At 41.0% G+C, this 20,834-nt stretch overlaps 1 protein-coding gene across 1 annotated transcript in view; it reads left to right on the forward strand.

Annotated features, from left to right (window-relative positions):
• The window catches only part of GTPBP3 (GTP binding protein 3, mitochondrial), a 160,156-nt gene that overhangs the window by 28,793 nt on the left and 110,529 nt on the right, over window positions 1–20,834 (forward strand). The window contains exons 3-6 of the mRNA XM_077475428.1: window positions 7,851–8,086; window positions 9,254–9,340; window positions 14,895–15,097; window positions 19,798–19,870. Coding sequence (XP_077331554.1) covers window positions 7,851–8,086; window positions 9,254–9,340; window positions 14,895–15,097; window positions 19,798–19,870 — 599 coding nt within the window. The remainder of the gene's footprint in view (window positions 1–7,850; window positions 8,087–9,253; window positions 9,341–14,894; window positions 15,098–19,797; window positions 19,871–20,834) is intronic.

Here is a 20,834-nt window from a genome sequence, read left to right on the forward strand (position 1 = left end):
TTGTTGAAGCATAAAAGGACCTACCGAGTATGAGAACTTTCGCAAAATACGACGCCTGGGTGTTTAATGTCTGAATACTCCCAGCAGACAACTGCATGCACTGGACATGGTAACCACAGGGGGCGATGTTGTTATAAACTGACTGAATCCTGAGAAGGAAACAGTTATATCTATATATATATATATATATATATATATATATATATAGATATATAGATATATATAGATAGATAGATAGAAAGTGTACCGGCACATATCCCCATTGCCCAAATATAGTTGTACATTTATATAACTCTATAGTTAAACCCAGGAGATAAAAGGTAGTGGTAAACAATGATTACCTGGATTAATGTTGGTAGGATCAAAAGGAAAGGAGAAATATCATTCAGACTGAGTGTTTTAGCCTGAGAAGAGGGAAGAGGTGTAAATCTGGGGGAGTAGAGTCCAAGTCTGTTTGAATATCACTCCACCAAAAATCCCCCAGTGTTTGGTTCCCCGAAATAGAAAGTACATCTAAGATGGCTTGCCTGAAAGACAAGCCAAATAATAAGTGATATTGTTTGAGAAAATAAGAGTTTGTCCATAATATAAAAAAGTTTGCCATAAATTAAATGGTTCAAAAAAAGTGAGTGACTTTGAAATCCCACTGTTTTCCTTTTTTATGTTATCCTCAATTGTATACACTATATTATTTTTTCTTTATTTGCTATTTTTTTCCCCACAAAAGTGGAGTTACCCTTTAAATCTGCACATTAGGGCTGAAACAACTAATCGATTACTAGTTTCATAACCGATTAATCGGCCAGTAACATAATGAGGTTAAAAAAAAACTAAAATGAGCCCTTTATAGTACAAAAAAAAATCAAATAATTGCTACTGTAAATATTACTTACACAGTTCTACAGTAAAAAAAAAAATGAACCCATGTAAATGAACTGTAGTGATTATCTGCTTTTTTGTACTATAAAGGGCTATAACGCACAGCAAAAAGCACAGCAGAAACAGATTAAAAGCAAACTGCATAGGTGTGTGCCGAGCCTTATGCTGGCCATATGGATCAATTTTCAAACAAGAATATTCAGACAAAAAATCTTTGTACATTCGCTGAATGAAAGAATGTTTGAAATTTTCACTTGTTTTTAACATTCTGTTTTTAAAATAAATGTTAATTTCTGAACGAAAACCACACACTGTCTGAAAGTTCCTTTGACCAAGAAGTTTTCTATTTCCAAATTTTCCTGTCACTGTGGTTGAAGATGAACGTCAATTTGACCCCACTAACAATTAGAAAATCGAACGAACGTTCTTAAAATGACATTTTTTTTTTAAGGAAGAAATTGTTTTTTAAACAATAGTATATCAGTAAACTAATAGTATATACAGTATATCCCCTCTAATAGTATATACCAGGGCTCGACAAAACCCGGGCGCCAGGTCGCATTGGCGACTAGAAATAGCGACCTCGCGCCTGGGGCAGCACAGCTGGGGGTATCCTGTCTCTGTGGACCCCCCCAGCGTGATCGCGTCGGGCCGTTCCGCCGGCGGCCGAAAATTTAGGCCACGGCTTTGAGGCCTTCTGCGGTCCTATGATTCCTTATGGAATCTAGCGCCCTCTTGTGGTCGCCGTTGGTATGACAAACCAGCAATGCTAATGAAGCTTCCTCTGTTTTATATTACCTGCCTCTTCTTCCCTTTATTTAGAACCCCCTAAACATTATATATATTTTTTATTCTAACACCCTAGAGAATAAAATGGTGGTTGTTGCAATACTGTCTGTCACACCGTATTTGTGCAGCGGACTTACAAGCTCACTTTTGTTGGGAAAAATAATTTAGTTAATAAAAAAATAAGACAACAGTAAAGTTAGCCCAATTATTTTTTATATTGTGAAAGATAATGTTACGCCGAGTAAATTGATACCCAACATGTCACGCTTCAAAATTGCACCCGCTCATGGAATGGCGACAAACTTTTACCCTTTAAAATCTCCATAGGCGACGTTTAAAAAAATTCTGCAGGTTGCACGTTTTGAGTTACAGAGGAGGTCTGGGGCTAGAATTATTGCTCTCGCTCTACCGATCACGGCGCTACCTCTTATGTGTGGTTCGAACACCGATTTTATATGCGGGCAGGACAGGGCGCGTTTAAAAATTATTATTTTTTCTTCTTATTTTAACTTTTTTTTTCCACTGTTCTTTTAAAAAAAATGTTGTGTCACTTTTATTCTTATTACAAGGAATGTAAAAATCCCTTGTAATAGAAAAAGCATGACAGGTCCTCTTAAAAATGAGATCTGGGGTCAGAGAGACCTCGGATCTCATATTTACACTAAAATGCAATTGAAAAAAAAATTGTCATTTGAAAAAAATAAATAAAATGTCCCTCTAAGAGCTATGGGCAATGACTTGGAGACGGGGGGGCGGCGACGGCGCTGCTATCTTCCCCTCACTCGTCTCCATGTCAGGCCAGGGACAGGTCCGGATCGCCGTCACGGACCTGGCTCCTAACTTTTTAAGCTGGCTCCTAGATTCCAAGCAAATTTGTCAACCCCTGGTATATACAGTATATCACTTTTGTCTGTTATTTTCAGAGTGAATTAGAGATCTTGCTCTCTAACCATATAGTTGGTTATTTATATTTACCACTACATAGAAATATTTAAGAATAAATTGCCTTTTTTTTTAACTTTGCATATTTAACTAAATTATACACCACACTTTTTTTTTTAAGGTTATTAATCGAAACAATAATCGGCCAACTAATCGATTATGAAAATAATTGTTAGTTGCAGCCCTACTGCACATGAACTCCGAGATTTACACCTGAAGAAAAGTTGATTATTGTGAAATCTCTTGGTTTGTTTTTTTGACTGCAGCAGGATCTGCCTAAATACCCACAGCTTGAATATTGGTCCAGATTAGAGCCATCTATGTGGGTCTTTAGGCCTGCAGCTGCCTATGGTTTGTATGCCTGCCATTAACCAGAAACCAGTGCTAAAATCCTGTGTAGGTAATATGACCAGTCTTGTGTGCAGCAAGAGGAACTCTGATTCTGGGGTATGTGCAATGTGAGTTTTAATTGTGAACAAAGTGCAAAGACAAACAATAGTGTAAAATATAACAGACAAGGAAATGAAGAACTCCAACTAATGCGTCAAACGTGACCGTGATAATAAAAAAATATCAGTGTAATAACAGAGTGTCAAGCAGGGTTAAACAGGATTAGACTAGGATCAGAGAAGGCAATGTAATGGATAGGAAGCCACAAAAATGTAAACATGCCAAGGTACAGGTCACAGGAATGCGTGGAATTAAATAGTTTAATAGCTTGGGTAGAAGTTGATAAAAGTGCAATGACTGTTGGGAGACACCCACTGATGCCTTTCAGAATTACAGCAAGAGAGGCACAGGAGCACAGAGACACCAGCAGGCAAATCGGGGGAACAACAAGTTCCTAGCAGCCAAATTAAAAAGAATGCCTATCAATAATTTGCACTTCCTCTATCCATTGGTAATACTTCGTTTGTCCAAAAAAATGAACTGGTTGCGTATCCATTCTGTACTTCTTGATAATTTTTTCCCAATATGGTCTTATTTTTTTCCTTGGCTACGTGCATCTTTGTTTATCTTATACTATTATATACTGCTCTAATATTAAGAAACAGGTGATGCTAGCATCCCTATGCAAAAGCCTTGATTATTTATAAATTCATGTAAATATTCACAGGAATCCCAAAAATAATTTTCTAGCGGTAGTTTTCTTTTAGAACTTGGAGAATAGTATAAAAACTCATGTGCTGCTTTATATAAATGTATGTGAATGAATTAAAGATACTAAAGTCTTGTGTTTTTCTTTTCCATTAAAAATAACAAACATGTTATACTTACCTGCCCCGTGCAGTGGTTTTGCACAGAGCAGCCCGGATCCTCCTCTTCTCGAGTCCCTCTTTGTTGCTCCTGGCCCCTCCCTCCTGTTGAGTTCCCCCACAGCAAGCTATGGGGGCACCCGAGCCGCAGATCCCTGTGTCCATTCAGACATGGAGTTGTGGCTCAGCCCCGCCCCCTCACTCATTGGCTCACTGACTTTAATTGACAGCAGTGGGAGCCAATGGTGCCACTTTGCTGTCTGAGCCTTTGACAGCCAAGACTCTCATGCAACATAGCTGGATCTAGATGGGGTTCAGGTAAGTATTAGGGGGCTAAAAGGGGAATGCGTTAAGATAAAAAAAAACTTCTGACTTTATAACCACTTTAAATAAATATTCCAAAAGTGAACAAATGTGTATGTTGTATATCTCTAAATTATATTAATTAGGACTGCTACTACCACTGTTAGAGTGTACCAACATACTACTCAATTAAAATACCATAGGAATAAATGGTGCGCTGTCCCTTTTAATAAAAATGATAAAACCAATGAATATACATTTATTGTGATTTTCTTTTTTTTACTAATGACGTGTAGCAGAATACATGTATTTATTTAATTATTTTTGTGTAAATTTGTTTTATCCATTTTAGAAAAAAATTACAACACAATAAAAAACTCATAAAAGGAACAAACAAAAATAAGAAAACATTTAGATTACATACACAACACATCATACATATACTTACAGACATATATAAAAAGGTGTATATCCAAGAACCGTATCATAACTAAATATTCCCCAAAGGGGAGGCGAGAGACGTCATGAGACATCATGAGAGGTGGAGGTCTCCCACAACTAAATGTAAAAAGTCCGACAAATCTTTCTCCCCAGTAAATCTAGGGGTTACTAGGCCTCTCTACCTAATCCTTACCTTCCATGTCCTTTGTCACCCACCCCCCTTCCTATCCCCCCCTCCATCACCACCAACTGCCCCTTACTTCCAGTGTTTGTGACCTAATCAAAAAAAAAAGAGTGGTTATTAAGGGGAAAAAGCTATAAAAAGTTACACTCTGCTTCCTCCTTAGTTCTACCCTTTCCTTCTCATACTGTACTCCCATACCCTTCCCCTTTATCCCTCCCTCTTTCAATGAAAAGAAAAACGAAAAAAACAAAAAAAAAACAAATGATATTTTCTGCTTATAAAATATATCCAGTTAAATCAAATGTCTTCATAAATTTAGGCCAAAATATGAGGTATTTTATAACAAAGTAGAAAATGTGTTTTTTTTTTCATTTTTTTTTTCATTTATAAAATAAAAAAAGCAGTGGTGATCAAATTCCACCAAAAGAAAACTTTATGTGTACATTTTTTTTAATCTAAATTTAATTTGTGTACAGTGTTGCCAAACTGCACAATTGCCAGTTAAAGTGGCACAGTGCTGAATAGCAAAAAATGGCCTCGCCATGAAAGGAGTAAAACCTTCCGGAGCTCAGGTGGTTAAAGCTTTTAACTCAACTGCATTTAGTGTGTACTCTTCTTGTTTGTTTTTACGTCATTCTTTTTTTTTTTTTTGTATAGAGTAGAGGTCGACTGATATGGGTTTTTCTCTGGCCGATGCCGATGCCGATATTTAGAAATCATGGCGGCCGATAGCCGATATATGATGCCGATTTTTTTGGGCCGATATGTTAGGCCGATTTTATTTTATTTATTTATTTTTAATCCCCCTTGATCTAACACACCTTTCCCACTGGGGCGTTTTTTAAGGCGCTTTTGGGCTAAAAATAGCGCCTGCAAAATGGCTCCCCTGCAGTCTGCGTGAAAGACAGAGTGCTTTCACACAGAGGCGATGCGCTGGCAGGATCTTAAAAAAATAAAAGGCCTGCAAGCAGCACGTTTGGAGTGGTGTATACCGCTCCTCCACCACTCCTGCCCATTGATATGAATGGGCACCACTGCCGAAGCGCATGCGATTTGGCAGCGGTGCTTCATGGGCGCATTTAACCTCTTCCTTGGCCGCTAGCTGGGTTATATGTGCCCCACTAGCAGCCAAATAGCACCACTAAAATGATGGTAAAGAGCCGCTAAAACTTGCATTTTACCATCAACGCCTGCCCGCTCCAGTGTGAAAGCAGTCTTCATAAGTGATACAGAAAATTTCTTACACTTAAACATTTATTAAACAAAACAAACCTCCAATCAGTTTACTTGTATGTATGATTTAGATAAAAAAAAAACAAAAAAACTATATATTAAATAAAAACAGGTAGTCAAAACTTTTGGCTAAAAAAAAAAAATGGGCTAACTTTACTGTTTTTATTTTATTTTTATTTTTTAAATGGTGTATTTTTTTCCCAAAAAAATGCATTTGAAAGACCTCTGTGCAAATGCCGTGTGACATAAAATATTGCAACAACCGCTATTTTATTCCCTAGGATCTCTGCTAAAAAAAATATATATCATTTTTGGGGGATCTAAGTGATTTTCTGGCAGAAAATACTGGATTTTTACTTGTAAGCAACAAGTGTCAGAAAAGATTTAGTCTTTAAATGGTTAAACTGAGAACTTCTACACACTGAGATGACTTCATTCATTCAAGTGTAAACATTGTATCATTTTGTTCTTTTCTTGGCAGCCTGCCCAGAGAGGAGGAAAGAGTTGCTATGACTACTCAGTCAACTTAGGGCCGGTTCACACTGCAGGCGAGGCGAGGCGACTCCGACTTGCCTCGCCGCGACCTGCCGCGACCTCAGCGGCAACTTGCAGATGACTTCTGTATAGAAGTCAATGCAAGTCACCCCGAGGTCGCCCAAAAGTAGTACAGGAACCTTTTTTCTGAGTCGGAGCGACTCGAGTCGCTCCTCTCAGAACGGTTCCATTGTACAGAACGGGGGCGACTTGCGAGAGCGAGGCGAGGCGAGTCGTGTCGCCTCGCATCGCCCGCTGTGTGAACCGGCTCTTACACTGACTTCTATACAGAAGTCATTTCAAAGTCCCGCTGTAGTTCTAAATCGGCTTTTTATCAGCACAATCGGCCGATGCCGATTATTTAAAAAACGGCAAATATCAGCCGATATATCGGTCGACCTCTAGTATAGAGGAGGAAGTTAGACTGGTGCAAAGTGTTATTTCAGTGTTAAGGTCTGCTTTAAAGTTGATGTTCAGCCAGAAACTTGATTGGATTTAGAATTGGGAAGAGGTTAAAATCCTTGTCTGGTTTTTACTGTTCATGGGTCATTTAGAAAGATTTTCCCCCCGACTTCCTGTCCTGCTGACTGCATTTTACCAGACAGGAAGTGGGGGTAACTCTTCAACAGCAACACAGACAGAAATAAAATGCTTTTCTGAAGAATAACCGAGGAAGAATAGAACCCCTGTCAGATGTTTATTGCTGTCTGCAGCCCTGTTACAGATTTTCCCCACTCCTGCCTTGGTAATATGATTGTTAGCAGGTCAGGAAGACGAGTGAAAATTTCTCTAAACAAGCTATGAACAAAAATAAAAACCCAGCAGGAGTTCTAATCCTTCCCCACTCTATACAAAATTAAAGAAAATTATATGTAAGTGATACATGATATATAATTCTTCTTTGTCAATTTATTTTCAAGTGTTCAGGCTATATCGGTGGCATAACCTAGGTTTTCTAGTTGTTGGGGTTATCAGCCTCATGCCCAATCCAACCTTTCCTTAGAATACTTCCAGGGTTTGTTTCCTTAGCCATTTTGCTTTACTACTCTTGAAAAGCCTGCTTGTATTTTCAGTTTATCTCTACAATTTCACAGCCTCCTTCCCTTTCAGCTTTCTGCCTCTGGTCATAAGGGGCATACAGTCCCTGCCACAATAAGGTAGCAGTTCCTGGGAGTTTACCATAGTCTGTTTAGTGAACTATAATTACTTTTACTTTGTGAAGCTAAGCATTTGAAGCACTTGTTATTTATATTGAACTATTGTCATAATTCATTACTTGTATTTTACAGACCTTTGAAAAGGTGGACACATAATGATTCAATAGATACTATATTTGCCCTTTCCTCTGGCCATGGAAAATGTGGTGTGGCAGTGATTCGGACCAGTGGCCCTGCCAGTCAGCAGGCACTGCAACAGTTAACCAAATTGCAGACATTTCCTCCTCCACGACAAGTCGCCCTAGCATCGATTATTTGCCCAGCATCTGGAGAGCTGTTAGACAGGGGACTGGTGGTGTGGTTTTCAGGTGAGCAAATGCCTGCACATTCATTTTCCAGGTATCACTACTGCGGGTAATACAGGTATAATATCTTTAAAGGGTTACTAAACCCATAACAGTAAAATCAGTCTGCATATGCAGTAAAGCATGCTTGTTATACTCACTGTGGTACCTAAGGGATTAATCCTCTGCATTGTGTAAAAAGGCTGTTTGATCATGTCTTCTCTGATCCTCCCCTCCTTCCACTGACTCCAGAACAGGTCCAGATAAGACAGAGCCTTTGGAGACAGGCTGCACATGCTCAGTTTGGTGTGTAATGCTAGAGAGGTTTTTTTTTTCTTGGGAGAGTGCATGTGATCAGCACAGAGCCAATCAGCACTGTCCAGACAAAGCCAGGAGTCCTGCAGCCTCACAGGACAGCTCGGTGCAGTATGAAAACTCATCCGACAAGCTTCACCAGGAACTGATAGAAATTAGACTGCTATATACTGCTGATGAGAAAATGTTTTTAGCAGTTTATATTTACTAAAATAATTGCATTTCCATGTTCTGTGTACTGTGGGAGACCAGATATAGTGAATGCAGGGTCCTGGGTTTAGTTACACTTTAAATGCACTTTAATGGAAAGGGGGGTTGAAAAAAGGTTTCAAGTTAGTGGTCTCCAAACTGCCACCCTTTGCCTTTATCTGCATTTTGGGGCTCTATTCCTACTACTGATATTAGACTCTATTCTGCCAACTGACATCAACAATGGGGCACTATTCCTCCCAATGATACCAGCGATGGGACCCTATTCCTCCCAATGATACCAACAATGGGGCACTATTCCTACTCTTAATACCAAATGTGGTGGTTTACTCTCACTGATGCCAGGGAAATATCCAATCTAGCTGGCCACAGTCTGGCCCCTCTAAAGTCTAAAGGTCAATAAATTGGCCCCTGATTTAGAAAGTTTGGAGACCTCTGCTCTAAGGGAATTATGTTTGGAAAATAAGGAATGGTACTTAGGGTTACAAATTTTTCTTTCCCTCTGCACCCTTATGCTACATAATTCTTGCACCTATTAGTCATCAGTTATCTGTCTTTTTTTATCATCCCGTAGATATTATCGGGTTATATAAGGCTTGTTCTCATGAGATTATTTAATTCCTTTAATAAAACTGCTGTTATTTTAATGTATTTCTTTTTTGTTAGGTCCACGTAGCTTCACAGGAGAAGACTGCTGTGAATACCATGTACATGGTGGACCAGCTGTAGTCAGTGGCATACTACAAGCTTTGGGTAGGATATCCATGAAAAACACCTTCAGTGGTGGAGATAATGTATTTGTTACTTATTTTCCAGTCATTTTAGATATTGCTGGAAAATCATGAAGGAAATGTATAACCTCACACTCCTCTCTGACTGACTTTTACATCTTCAGCTCCCTTCCACCCCTTTGTTTACTGCAATCCTCTCCTTCACTATATGCCCTTCCACCTCTGCACCCTCTTTCCCCACTGTGCTCTCTTCCACCTGTGCACCCATTATTGCACCACCTTTCACCACTGCAACCACTTCCACCTCTACAATTTCAAAGACCTTCCCAATACATTGGTATGCAAAACATTCCTCTGTGAGGATTTAAATTAACCGGTGGAATTATAAATTCCCCCTGACAATTTGAAATAGATTTTTCCCTTTGAAAGGGAATCTATTAATAGTTTTTTCTACATACACTTTGTGAACACTCCCTTCTTCCACCTTAATAAACATATTATCAAACAGATTGATTTAATCTACCTTCAGAGATTTTTCTGACTGGCAGTTTGATTCCCTACGTATTTCTCAGTTTGGGTTATCTGGTATAACCGTCCTTCACCTCTTGGCAATGATTCAAGATTTGTGAATCCTTGGCACAGTGGATCAGTCTCCTAAAAGTGACCCCTCCATATCAAAAGTATCCAGCCACTTCTGCCACATTTAAAAAAAAAATGTAGGTGTGTTCCTATGCTGATAAGTGTTTTTTTCCGGAATTAATATTAATATAGCCTGTTGAATCCACTGGTGACATGTAGGGGTTTGAGGCGATAACCAAAAATCTTGCTATCATTTTCCTGGCTAAATAAAGCAGCCTGACAAGTGCAACATATATGTGAGGAGGACATAAATCTTCTACTAAACCACCTACAATACAAGTAAAGTAAGTGGATTTAAATCAAGTTGCACTTGGTATATACGATTAATAGTCCTAATAACCTCTTGCCAATACCGTACCAATTTAGGACATTTCCATAGCATGTGACTTAAGTTTCCCTGGTGCACTTGACACTTTAGATAAATAGGGGAATCCCTCCTACCCCACTTATGCAGCTGCACTGGCGTGCAATATACCCAGCGTAGAATACAGAGGTGTGATAAATTTTGAACAGCCGATACGGACACCAGTGGGCCAGCTGCCAATATTTGTTCCCATTTATCACTGTCCATGGGGCCAACATCCTCTTCACACATACTTAGGGAAGTGAACAGCCTCAGATGATACACAGGGATGAAACAAATCTCCCTACATAAGATTTACATGTACATCTGCTGTCTTCATCATTATATACTGTTTAGAAAGTGCACATTGTGCTAGGAGATTTTCTCTTCCTGGTAAGCACTGCAGCGAAGCCTGGACATACAGCCAAGACAGCTGATTGGAGGAAAGGAACAAATCAGCATGGTCCTAGAGGGGTCAGGCACAAGGATAGGTGTCTCTTTACTTCTGTCTGTGATCCAAATATTCCTGATGCTTCTGGCCCTCTGGCTGTCACCTGCCTCAACAAAGGAGATCTTGAGGTGAAGCAGTACCTTATTATTCATCTGCTTCCTCAGTAGTACCTAGGAATGCAGTGTCTGCTTTCCACCCAAGCTTCAGATCTCAAGGCCAGAATTCCTCTACTTCATCTGTTCAGCCTTTGGCATGAAAATACTTTTGTAAATGTAAAAATCTCAAAATGAAAGTGCACTGCACTTTATAAATTAAGTTACTGATAATGATAATGCTACCCTTACTCCAAAAAAAAAAAAATAGAAATGTCTGTATACATGGCAAAATGAATACATGTCTTTTTTTTTAAATATTGCAATTCCCATGTGAGTATAGAAGATGTTTAAACAATACCGAGGAAGTCATTTGTGATGGAATGCTTCAAGTGGGAGAGACTGCTGATGTCTCCAAGTTCAGTGCTCTGATATCACTGATAAATTATCAGTTAACCTCTAAAATGTTACTGATCCAAGAGCTCAGATGGACAAATAGTTTAAATGCACACCAGCAGCTATTATAAGCAAAATCAATCAATAAAATATGTTAAAAAAACGAAACAGTCAATTCAGCATTAACAGCGCTAAAAGTTCAATGAAGGAAAAGTCCTTTGAAGAATCAATCCGCTAAAGAATATATAGAAAGAGTCCACATTCAAAATAAATGAAAAATAATAAAAGATGTGCTCCATAACCCTTAGTAACTGGGGCTAGGTTTCTCATTTGGATACCATGCACGAGGTGTTGGTGATGGTATTTAGATGAAAAACCTAGCCCCAGTTACGAAGAGCTATGGAGCACATCTTTTATTATTTTTCATTTATTTTGAATGTGGACTTTTATTTTATTGCAATGTTTTATTGCTCTGATATCACTGTTGCTGATGCTGGGGAGAAGGTAAATGAATCCAAGGAAGTCTGAGCAAGCATTGTGGAGGGTTTCTGTAACCTAACGCGTTGTTTGACCATTCATAGTAAAGTGGCAAATATTCTCTGGTGAATGCTAATCCTTGAGGTGAAGCACATTTTTGGTGGCCTGCAGTTACTCATTATATTTGAAGAACTTTATCATCACAAAGGGGATTTTATATATATATATATATATATATATATATATATATATATATATATATATATATATTGATGATTTCAACCTCATTTACAAAAAATGTTGGGATTCTGTGTAAAAATAAATACAGAATCCAATGGTTTGCAAATCTCATAAACCCATATTTTATTCAAAGTAGAAAATAGAAAACCTATCAAATATTTAAACTGACAAAATGTATCGTGTTAAGAAACAATTAAGTTAATTTTGAAATTGATCGCAGCAACACATCTCAAAAAAGTTGGTACAGGGTCATGTTTGTCACGGTGTAGCATCCCTTCTTCTAACAACACTCTGGGAACATCTGGGAACTGAGGAGACCAATTGCTGGAGTTTTGGGAAAGAAATGCCATATTCTTGCTTGATATTGGATTCTAACTGCTCAACAGTCCTGGGTCTTTGTTCTATTTTTTGTTTGAAGATGCACCAAATATTTGTAATTGTTGAAAGGGCTGGACTGCAGGCAAGCCAGTTAAGCGCCCAGAGTCTTCTACTATGAAGCCATGCTGTTGTCATACAGTGCCTTACAAAAGTGTTTTTTTTAATCTGAATTATATGTAATGGATCAGAACACAATAGTCTAAGTTGTTGAAGTAAAATTAGAAAATATACACATAAAACTATTTTTCATAAATAAAAAAATGATAATTAGCATGTGCGTATGTATTCACCCCCTTTGTTATGAAGCCCATAAAAAGCTCTGGTGAAACCAATTACCTTCAGAAGTCACATAATTAGAGAAATGATATCCACTTGTGTGCAATCTAAGTGTCACATGATGTGTCATTACATATACACACCTTTTTGAAATGCCCCAGAGGCTGCAACACCTAAGCAAGAGGCACCACTAACCAAACACTGCCATGAAGACCAATGAACTCTCCAAACAAGCAAGGGACAATGTTGTTGAGAAGTACAAGTCAGGGTTAGGTTATAAAAAAAATATCCAAATCTTTGATGATCCCTAGGATCATGGCACAACAGCAAACCTGCCAAGAAATAGCTGCACACTAAACTTCATGGACCGGGCAAGGAGGGCATTAATCAGAGAGGCAGCACAGAGACCTAAGGTAACCCTGGAGGAGCTGCAGAGTTCCATAGCAGAGACTGGAGTATCTGTACATAGGATGACAATAAGCATAGAGTTGGGCTTTGTGGCAGAATGGTCAGAAGAAAGCCATTACTTTCAGCAAAAAACAAAATGCCACATTTTGAGTTTGCGCAAAGGCATGTGGGAGACTCCCAAGATGTCTGGAGGAAGGTGCTCTGGTCTGATGAGACTAGAATTGAACTTTTTGGCCATCAAAAAAAATGCTATGTCTGCCGCAAACCCAACACATCACATCACCCAAAGAACACCATCCCCACAATGAAACATGGTGGTGGCAGAATCATGCTGTGGGGATGTTTTTCAGCAGTTGGGACTGGGATGCTGGTCAGAGTTGAGGAAAAGATGGATGGTGCTAAATACAGAGATATTGTTGAGCAAAACCTGTACCACTTTGTGTGTGATTTAAGGCTAGGACGGTGGTTCACCTTCCAGATGGACAATGACTCCAAACACACTGCTAAAGCAACACTTGAGTGGTTTAAGGGGAAACATGTAAATGTGTTGGCATGGCCTCGTCAAAGCTCAGACCTCAATCCAATAGAAAATCTGTGGTCAGACTTAAAGAGTAGTGTTCACAAGCACAAACCTTCCAACTTGAAGGAGCTGGAGCAGTTTTGCAAGGAGGAATGGGCAAAAATCCCAATGGTAAGATGTGGCAAGCTCATAGAGACTTATCTAAAGCGACTTGGAGCTGTGATAGCCGCAAAAGGTGGCTCTAAAGAGTATTGGGGGGTAAATAGTTATGCACATTAACTTTTTCTGTTATTTTGTCCTATTTGTTGTTTGCTTTACAATAATAAAAAAAATCTTCAAAGTTGTGGGCATGTTCTGTAAATTAAATGATTCAAATCCTCAAACAATCCATGTTAATTCCAGGTTGTGATTCAACAAAACACGAAAAATGCCAAGGGGGGTTAATACTTTTGCGAGGCACTGTAGATGCAGGATGTGGTTTAGCATTGTCTGCTGAATTATGCAAGGCCTTTCCTGAATAAGAAGTTGTCTGGATAGGAGCATATGCTGCTCTAAAACCTGGATATATCTTTCAGCATTGATCGTGTCTTTCCAGATGTGCAACCCGCCCATTTCATATGCATTAATGCACCCCCATACCATCAGAGATGCAGGCTTTTGAGTGCTGATAACAAGCCAGAAGGTCCCTCTCCTCTTTGATCCAGAGGAAGCAGTACCCATGGTTGCCCAAAAGAATGTCAAATTAAAATTTACCACAGAACAGTTTTCTATTTTGCAACAGACCATTTTAAATGAGCTTTGGCCCAGATAAGATGGTGGGTTTATGGTCATTTCATTTTCAGATATGGCTTCTTCTTTGCATGTTAAAGCTTTACCTGCATTTTTGGATGGCACGGTGGACTGTGTTCATAGACAGTGATTTTTGGAAGTATTCCTATACCCATGCAGTGATGTCGATCACTGAAACATGCCTATTTTAATGCAGTGCCATTTGAGGGCCCGAAGATCATGGGCATCCAATATTGCATTTCGGCCCTGTCCCTTGTGCACAGAGTTTTCCCCAGATTCTCTGAATCTTTTGATGATAATATATACTGTAGATCAGTGTTTCTCAACCGGGGTTCCATGAGAAGTCTCCAGGGGTGCTGCTGCAATTCACCAGTGGGGTGGATGTATATCCACTCAATGTTGTTTCCATTATTCCCAATGCACACTGACAGTGAGTACTGTCAGTGTGCATTGGGAATTTTTGTTTGCCAATGTCCTGACCTCCTAAAGGTGATATTATAACACAATTGTCTAAAAATTTCTATCTTTGTGTCCTCTGTACACAAATACGATTTTTTTTTCTCCTAGGCCATCTAAAAACACTTCGCCCTGCAAAGCCAGGAGAATTTACAAAGAGAGCTTTTCAAAATGGGAAGCTAGATCTAACTGAAGTAGAAGGTCTGGGGGATCTTATCCATGCAGAAACTGAAGTTCAAAGGCGACAAGCATTACGTCAGATGTCTGGAGACCTTGGACAACTATATCACAGATGGAGCCATCGATTGATTCGGGTTAGAAATAGCATACTGTACATGTGCCCTTTGTGGTTTTATTGTGTTTTCTGCTTAAAGTGGAGTTTCACCCATTTTTTAGTTTATTAAAAGTCAGCAGCTTCACGGCCGGGCGCACATGGCACATGCGCGAGTCGAGCTGCAATCTCCTTATGGCCACCCGATCTTCTCGGACCTGAGTTGTGTCCCAGAAGATTGCTGGCAGGGAGGGGCCATCTAGGGCGAACGGAGGAGTGAAGATAGGAAGCAGAACGTGGGGTAGGAAGTCCCATTGAATAAAAGGGTACACACCCCCCAACCCAAACAAAAAAGATGATATGCCAGATGTGGCATGTCAGGGGGCGAGGAATGCTTTAAACGGAAGTTCCACTTTTGGGTGGAACTCCGCTTTAATTTGAATTTATTAGGCATTTTTAGTAATATTATTGGTACATTTACCTAAAAGTAATTTTGACAAAGCTTTCACTTTGCTTTCTTACTTTTTTTTTTTTTTTTAACCCAGCGAGCTGATCGAAAAAAAAAACAAATGGATTCCTCTCCATCCACACACTGGTGGATAGAGGAATCATCCATGCTTAAACATTGTATTCTGACAGCGGGAACTGTGAATGCCATCAAGTCAACTAATTTAATTGAAAAGCCCTTAAAATTTGCCTGGACCTGCTATTTAAATAGAATATGAGACATATTAAACAGGCTTCATTAGAATGATTTTTTCCAAATGAAAACCACATTTAACCCTCACATTAGTTTACATTGAATGCGGCTTTGAAATCGTGCAACTTCATCTGAACTCGCAATATTTCAAAGCTGCATTTCAGTACAACTTCAGGGGCGACTTGAAAGACATCTGTGAAGGCTCATGCACAGATGTCTATTAACCACTTTCAGACCGGACCATTTTGCTGGTAAATGACCAGAGGTCTTTTTACACTTTGGCACTGCGCTGCTTTAACTGGTAATTGCGCGGTCATGCAATGTTGTACCCAAACGAAATTTGCGTCCTTTTCTTCCCACAAATAGAGCTTTCTTTTAAAGGTATTTGACTGACTCTGCGATTTTTATTTTTTGCGATATAAACGTAAAAAGACCGCAAATTTTGAAAAAAAATGATATTTTCTACTTTTTGTTATTAGAAAAATCCAATAAACTCAATTTTAGTCATACATTTAGGCCAAAATGTATTCAGCCACATGTCTTTGGTAAAAAAAAAGTCAATAACTGTATATTTATTGGTTTGCGCAAAAGTTGTCACATCTACAAACTAAGGTACGTTTTCTGGAATTTACGCAGCTTTTAGTTTACGACTGCCTATCTCATTTCTTGAGGTGCTAAAATGGCAGGGCAGTACAAAACCCCCCCAAATGACCCCATTTTGGAAAGTAGACCCGCTAAGGAAATTGATAAGTGGCATGTTGAGCCCATTGAATATTTTATTTTTTTGCCTCAAGCGATTGAATAATGACAAAAAAACATTTTTTTTCTTTTTTTTTACACAAAGTTGTCATTAAATGATATATTGCTCACACATGCTATGGGCATATGTGAAATGACACCCCAAAATAAATTCTGCTGCTTCTCCTGAGTACGGGGATACCACATATGTGGTACTTTTTGGGAGCCTAGCCGCGTACGGGGCCCCGAAAACCAAGCACCGCCTTCAGGCTTTCTAAGGGCGTAAATTTTTGATTTCACTTCTCACTACCTATTACAGTTTTGAAGGCCATAAAATGCCAAGATGGCACAAAACCCCCACAAATGACCCCATTTTAGAAAGTAGACACCCCAAGCTATTTGCTGAGAGGCATGTTGAGTCCATGGAATATTTTATATTTTGCCACAAGTTGCGGGAAAATTACAAACTTTTTTTTTTTTTTTTTTTTTTTACACAAAGTTGTCACTAAATGATATATTGCTCACACATGCTGTGGGCATATGTGAAATGACACCCCAAAATAAATTCTGCTGCTTCTCCTGAGTACGGGGATACAACATATGTGGAACTTTTTGGGAGCCTAGCCGCGTACGGGGCCCCGAAAACCAAGCACCGCCATCAGGCTTTCTAAGGGCGTAAATTTTTGATTTCACTTCTCACTACCTATTACAGTTTTGAAGGCCATAAAATGCCAAGATGGCACAAAACCCCCACAAATGACCCCATTTTAGAAAGTAGACACCCCAAGTTATTTGCTGAGAGGCATGTTGAGTCCATGGAATATTTTATATTTTGCCACAAGTTGCGGGAAAATTACAAACTTTTTTATTTTATTTTATTTTTTTACAAAGTTGTCACTAAATGATATATTGCTCACGCATGCCATGGGCATATGTGAAATGACACCCCAAAATAAATTCTGCTGCTTCTCCTGAGTATGGGGATACCACATATGTGGGACTTTTTGGGAGCCTAGCCGCGTACGGGGCCCCGAAAACCAAGCACCGCCTTCAGGCTTTCTAAGGGCGTTACAGTTTTGAAGGCCATAAAATGCCAAGATGGCACAAACCCCCCCCCAAATTACCCCATTTTGGAAAGTAGACACCCCTAAATTTACGGGTACACTAGTGAGACTAGGTAATAAATGGCGGGTGCCCTGAAACTATAAAAAAATAACTAACCAACCAGCGTCACCTGTAACAGTTATATGGTGATCACTGGTGAAAGGGTTAACTAGGGGGCAATCAGGGGGCTTTATGCGGTAGTATATGGGGGTCCCTGGCGCTATAAAAAGCTGCGGCGAACCTAAATACCTACCTGCCTAACTAGCGTTACCTGTGACACTAATACAGCGATCAGAAAAACGATCGCTTATTAGGCTGGGTTCACACTGGAGCCATGCGGGAACGCCACGAATCCGCGGCGGGTTCCCGCATCGCATGCCTCCCGGCGGCAGTTCACACTGCCCTATGCGAACTGCTGGGAGTGTCAGTGAAATGTTAATGACACCCCCAGATCAGTTTGCATATCGCAGTGCGATCTGCAAACTCGGATCGCATGGTGTGAACACCCATGCGATCCGATTCTGCTGCGGACCAAAAAAAGGGTCCCGTGCGAGTTTGCGGTGGTAGCGGCGGGTGCAACATGAATTCAGCCATACTATCTGTATGGCTGAACTCGAATCGCACAGAGATCGGATGTGATTTGCACTGCAGTGCGGTGCGAATCACATCCGTTCTCATAAACCGCTGCAATGTGAACCCAGCCTTAGTGACACTGGCGACGGGGGGTGATCACGGGGTTAAACCTTTATTGGGGGGGTTAGGGGGGTACCTTAGAACTAAAGGGGGCTAACCCTAACTGCCCTAACAGTTATTACAGTCACAAATGACACCCGCCGGGTGATCAGGGGGTTAAACCTTTATTAGGTAATAAATGGCGGGTGCCCTGAAACTATAAAAAAATAACTAACCAACCAGCGTCACCTGTAACAGTTATATGGTGATCACTGGTGAAAGGGTTAACTAGGGGGCAATCAGGGGGCTTTATGCGGTAGTATATGGGGGTCCCTGGCGCTATAAAAAGCTGCGGCGAACCTAAATACCTACCTGCCTAACTAGCGTCACCTGTGACACCAATACAGCGATCAGAAAAACGATCGCTTATTAGGCTGGGTTCACACTGGAGTGATGCGGGAACGCCACGAATCCGCGGCAGGTTCCCGCATCGCATGCCTCCTGGCGGCAGTTCACACTGCTCTATGCGAACTCCTGGGAGTGTCAGTGAAATGTTAATGACACCCCCAGATCAGTTCGCATATCGCAGTGCGATCTGCAAACTCGGATCGCATGGTGTGAACACCCATGCGATCCGATTCTGCCGCTGCAAAAAAAAAAAAAAAATGCATTGGTGTCACTGTGACTGGGGGGGCAGGGGTAATTGGGGGGGTGATCGGGGGGTAAAGGGGGGGTGTGAGTGTGCCTGGCATGTTCTACTGTGAAGTGTCGTGTTGGTGCAACTCACCGATCCTCTCTCCTCGGTGCCGGAACGAAAAATACCGACACGGAGGAGAGATTACATCACTTCCTCTCCTGTGTTTACATTACAGGAGAGGAAGTGATGCAATGCTTCACTCCCATTCGTCAGGAGCGATCGCGAGGGGGTGGCCATGAATGAATGGCCGCCCCCTCATCCCGGATCGCTCCTGCACGGATACCGACCGCCGCTGGCACCGGGGGGGGGCCCGATCGGGCCCCCCACCCGCGGGAAGGCAGGGACGTACAGGTACGCCCATATGCCTGCCCGTGCCATTCTGTCGACGTACATCGTCGTGCGGCGGTCGGGAAGTGGTTAAAGTTGTTGTCAAAAGTAGTGCAGAAGCTACTTCTGGAAATTGGCATGGCAAAGTCAGCATCGCACCGATTGGGACGGTGCCATTGCTGGCAATAGGCTGTCATGCGATTTGACCGCATCGATGTGAATGAGGACTTAGTTAGAAGTTTGTTTCTTTGAGAACATTTTTTTTTATCCTTTTTCTTCGAATTTTTGATTTACAACACTTCAAAATATTTTTTTTTAAGAAAAGTCTACTAGTATATGGCCTGACTAAGTCCTACTGTGGCTGATAACACACATTACTTTTGCGGACTGAGTTTTGTCAGCCCTGCCTAGTCTTCTCTTGACAAACTACTCAGGCCGTTTATCTTGCCATCCTGAATTTTGAAATTTTTTGCTGAACTTTTTTTTTTTTTCCTTTCTTAATCAGGCATTGGCTCATGTTGAAGCCTTTATAGATTTTAGTGAAGATGACCATATTGAAGAAGGTGTCCTGTCCACAGGTATCCACAAGAATTCTGTCTATGTTATTGTAGTATATTGTGCATTTATGTTAGTAGGGATGCACCGAATGGGTTTTTTGGTGCCGAAACCGATACCGAAAATGAAAAATACACTAGGCCGAAAACCGAAACCAATACCGAAACAGCACCGATACCGAAAATGACTGTTTTAAAAAAAATATTTTTATACAGGAGATGGTCAGAGACTGGGGACATGGTACAGGAGGTGGTCAGAGACTGGGGGCATGGTACAGGAGGTGGTCAGAGGCTGGGGGCATTGCACAGGAGGTGGTCAGAGACTGGGGGCATGGTACAGGAGGTAGTCAGAGACTGGGGAAATGGTACAGGAGGTGGTCAGAGACTGGGGACATGGTACAGGAGGTGGTCAGAGACTGGGGACATGGTACAGGAGGTGGTCAGAGACTGGGGACATTGTACAGGAGGTGGTCAGAGACTGGGGACATGGTACAGGAGGTGGTCAGAGACTGGGGACATGGTACAGGAGGTGGTCAGAGACTGGGGACATGGTACAGGAGGTGGTCAGAGACTGGGGACATGGTACAGGAGGTGGTCAGAGACTGGGGACATGGTACAGGAAGTGGTCAGAGACTGGGGACATGGTACAGGAAGTGGTCAGAGACTGGGGACATGGTACAGGAGGTGGTCAGAGACTGGGGACATGGTACAGGAGGTGGTCAGAGACTGGGGACATGGTACAGGAGGTGGTCAGAGACTGGGGACATGGTACAGGAGGTGGTCAGAGACTGGGGACATGGTACAGGAGGTGGTCAGAGACTGGGGACATGGTACAGGAGGTGGTCAAAGACTGGGGACATGGTACAGGAGGGTGTCAGGGACTGGCGACATGGTACAGGAGGTGGTCAGGGACTGGCGACATGGTACAGGAGGTGGTCAGGGACTGGCGACATGGTACAGGAGGTGGTCAGGGACTGGCGACATGGTA

The sequence above is a fragment of the Lithobates pipiens genome, unplaced genomic scaffold (assembly GCF_037356315.1).
Source record: "Lithobates pipiens isolate NorthernLeopardFrog02 unplaced genomic scaffold, aLitPip1_a1.2 Scaffold_13, whole genome shotgun sequence".
Taxonomy (NCBI): Eukaryota; Metazoa; Chordata; class Amphibia; order Anura; family Ranidae; genus Lithobates; species Lithobates pipiens.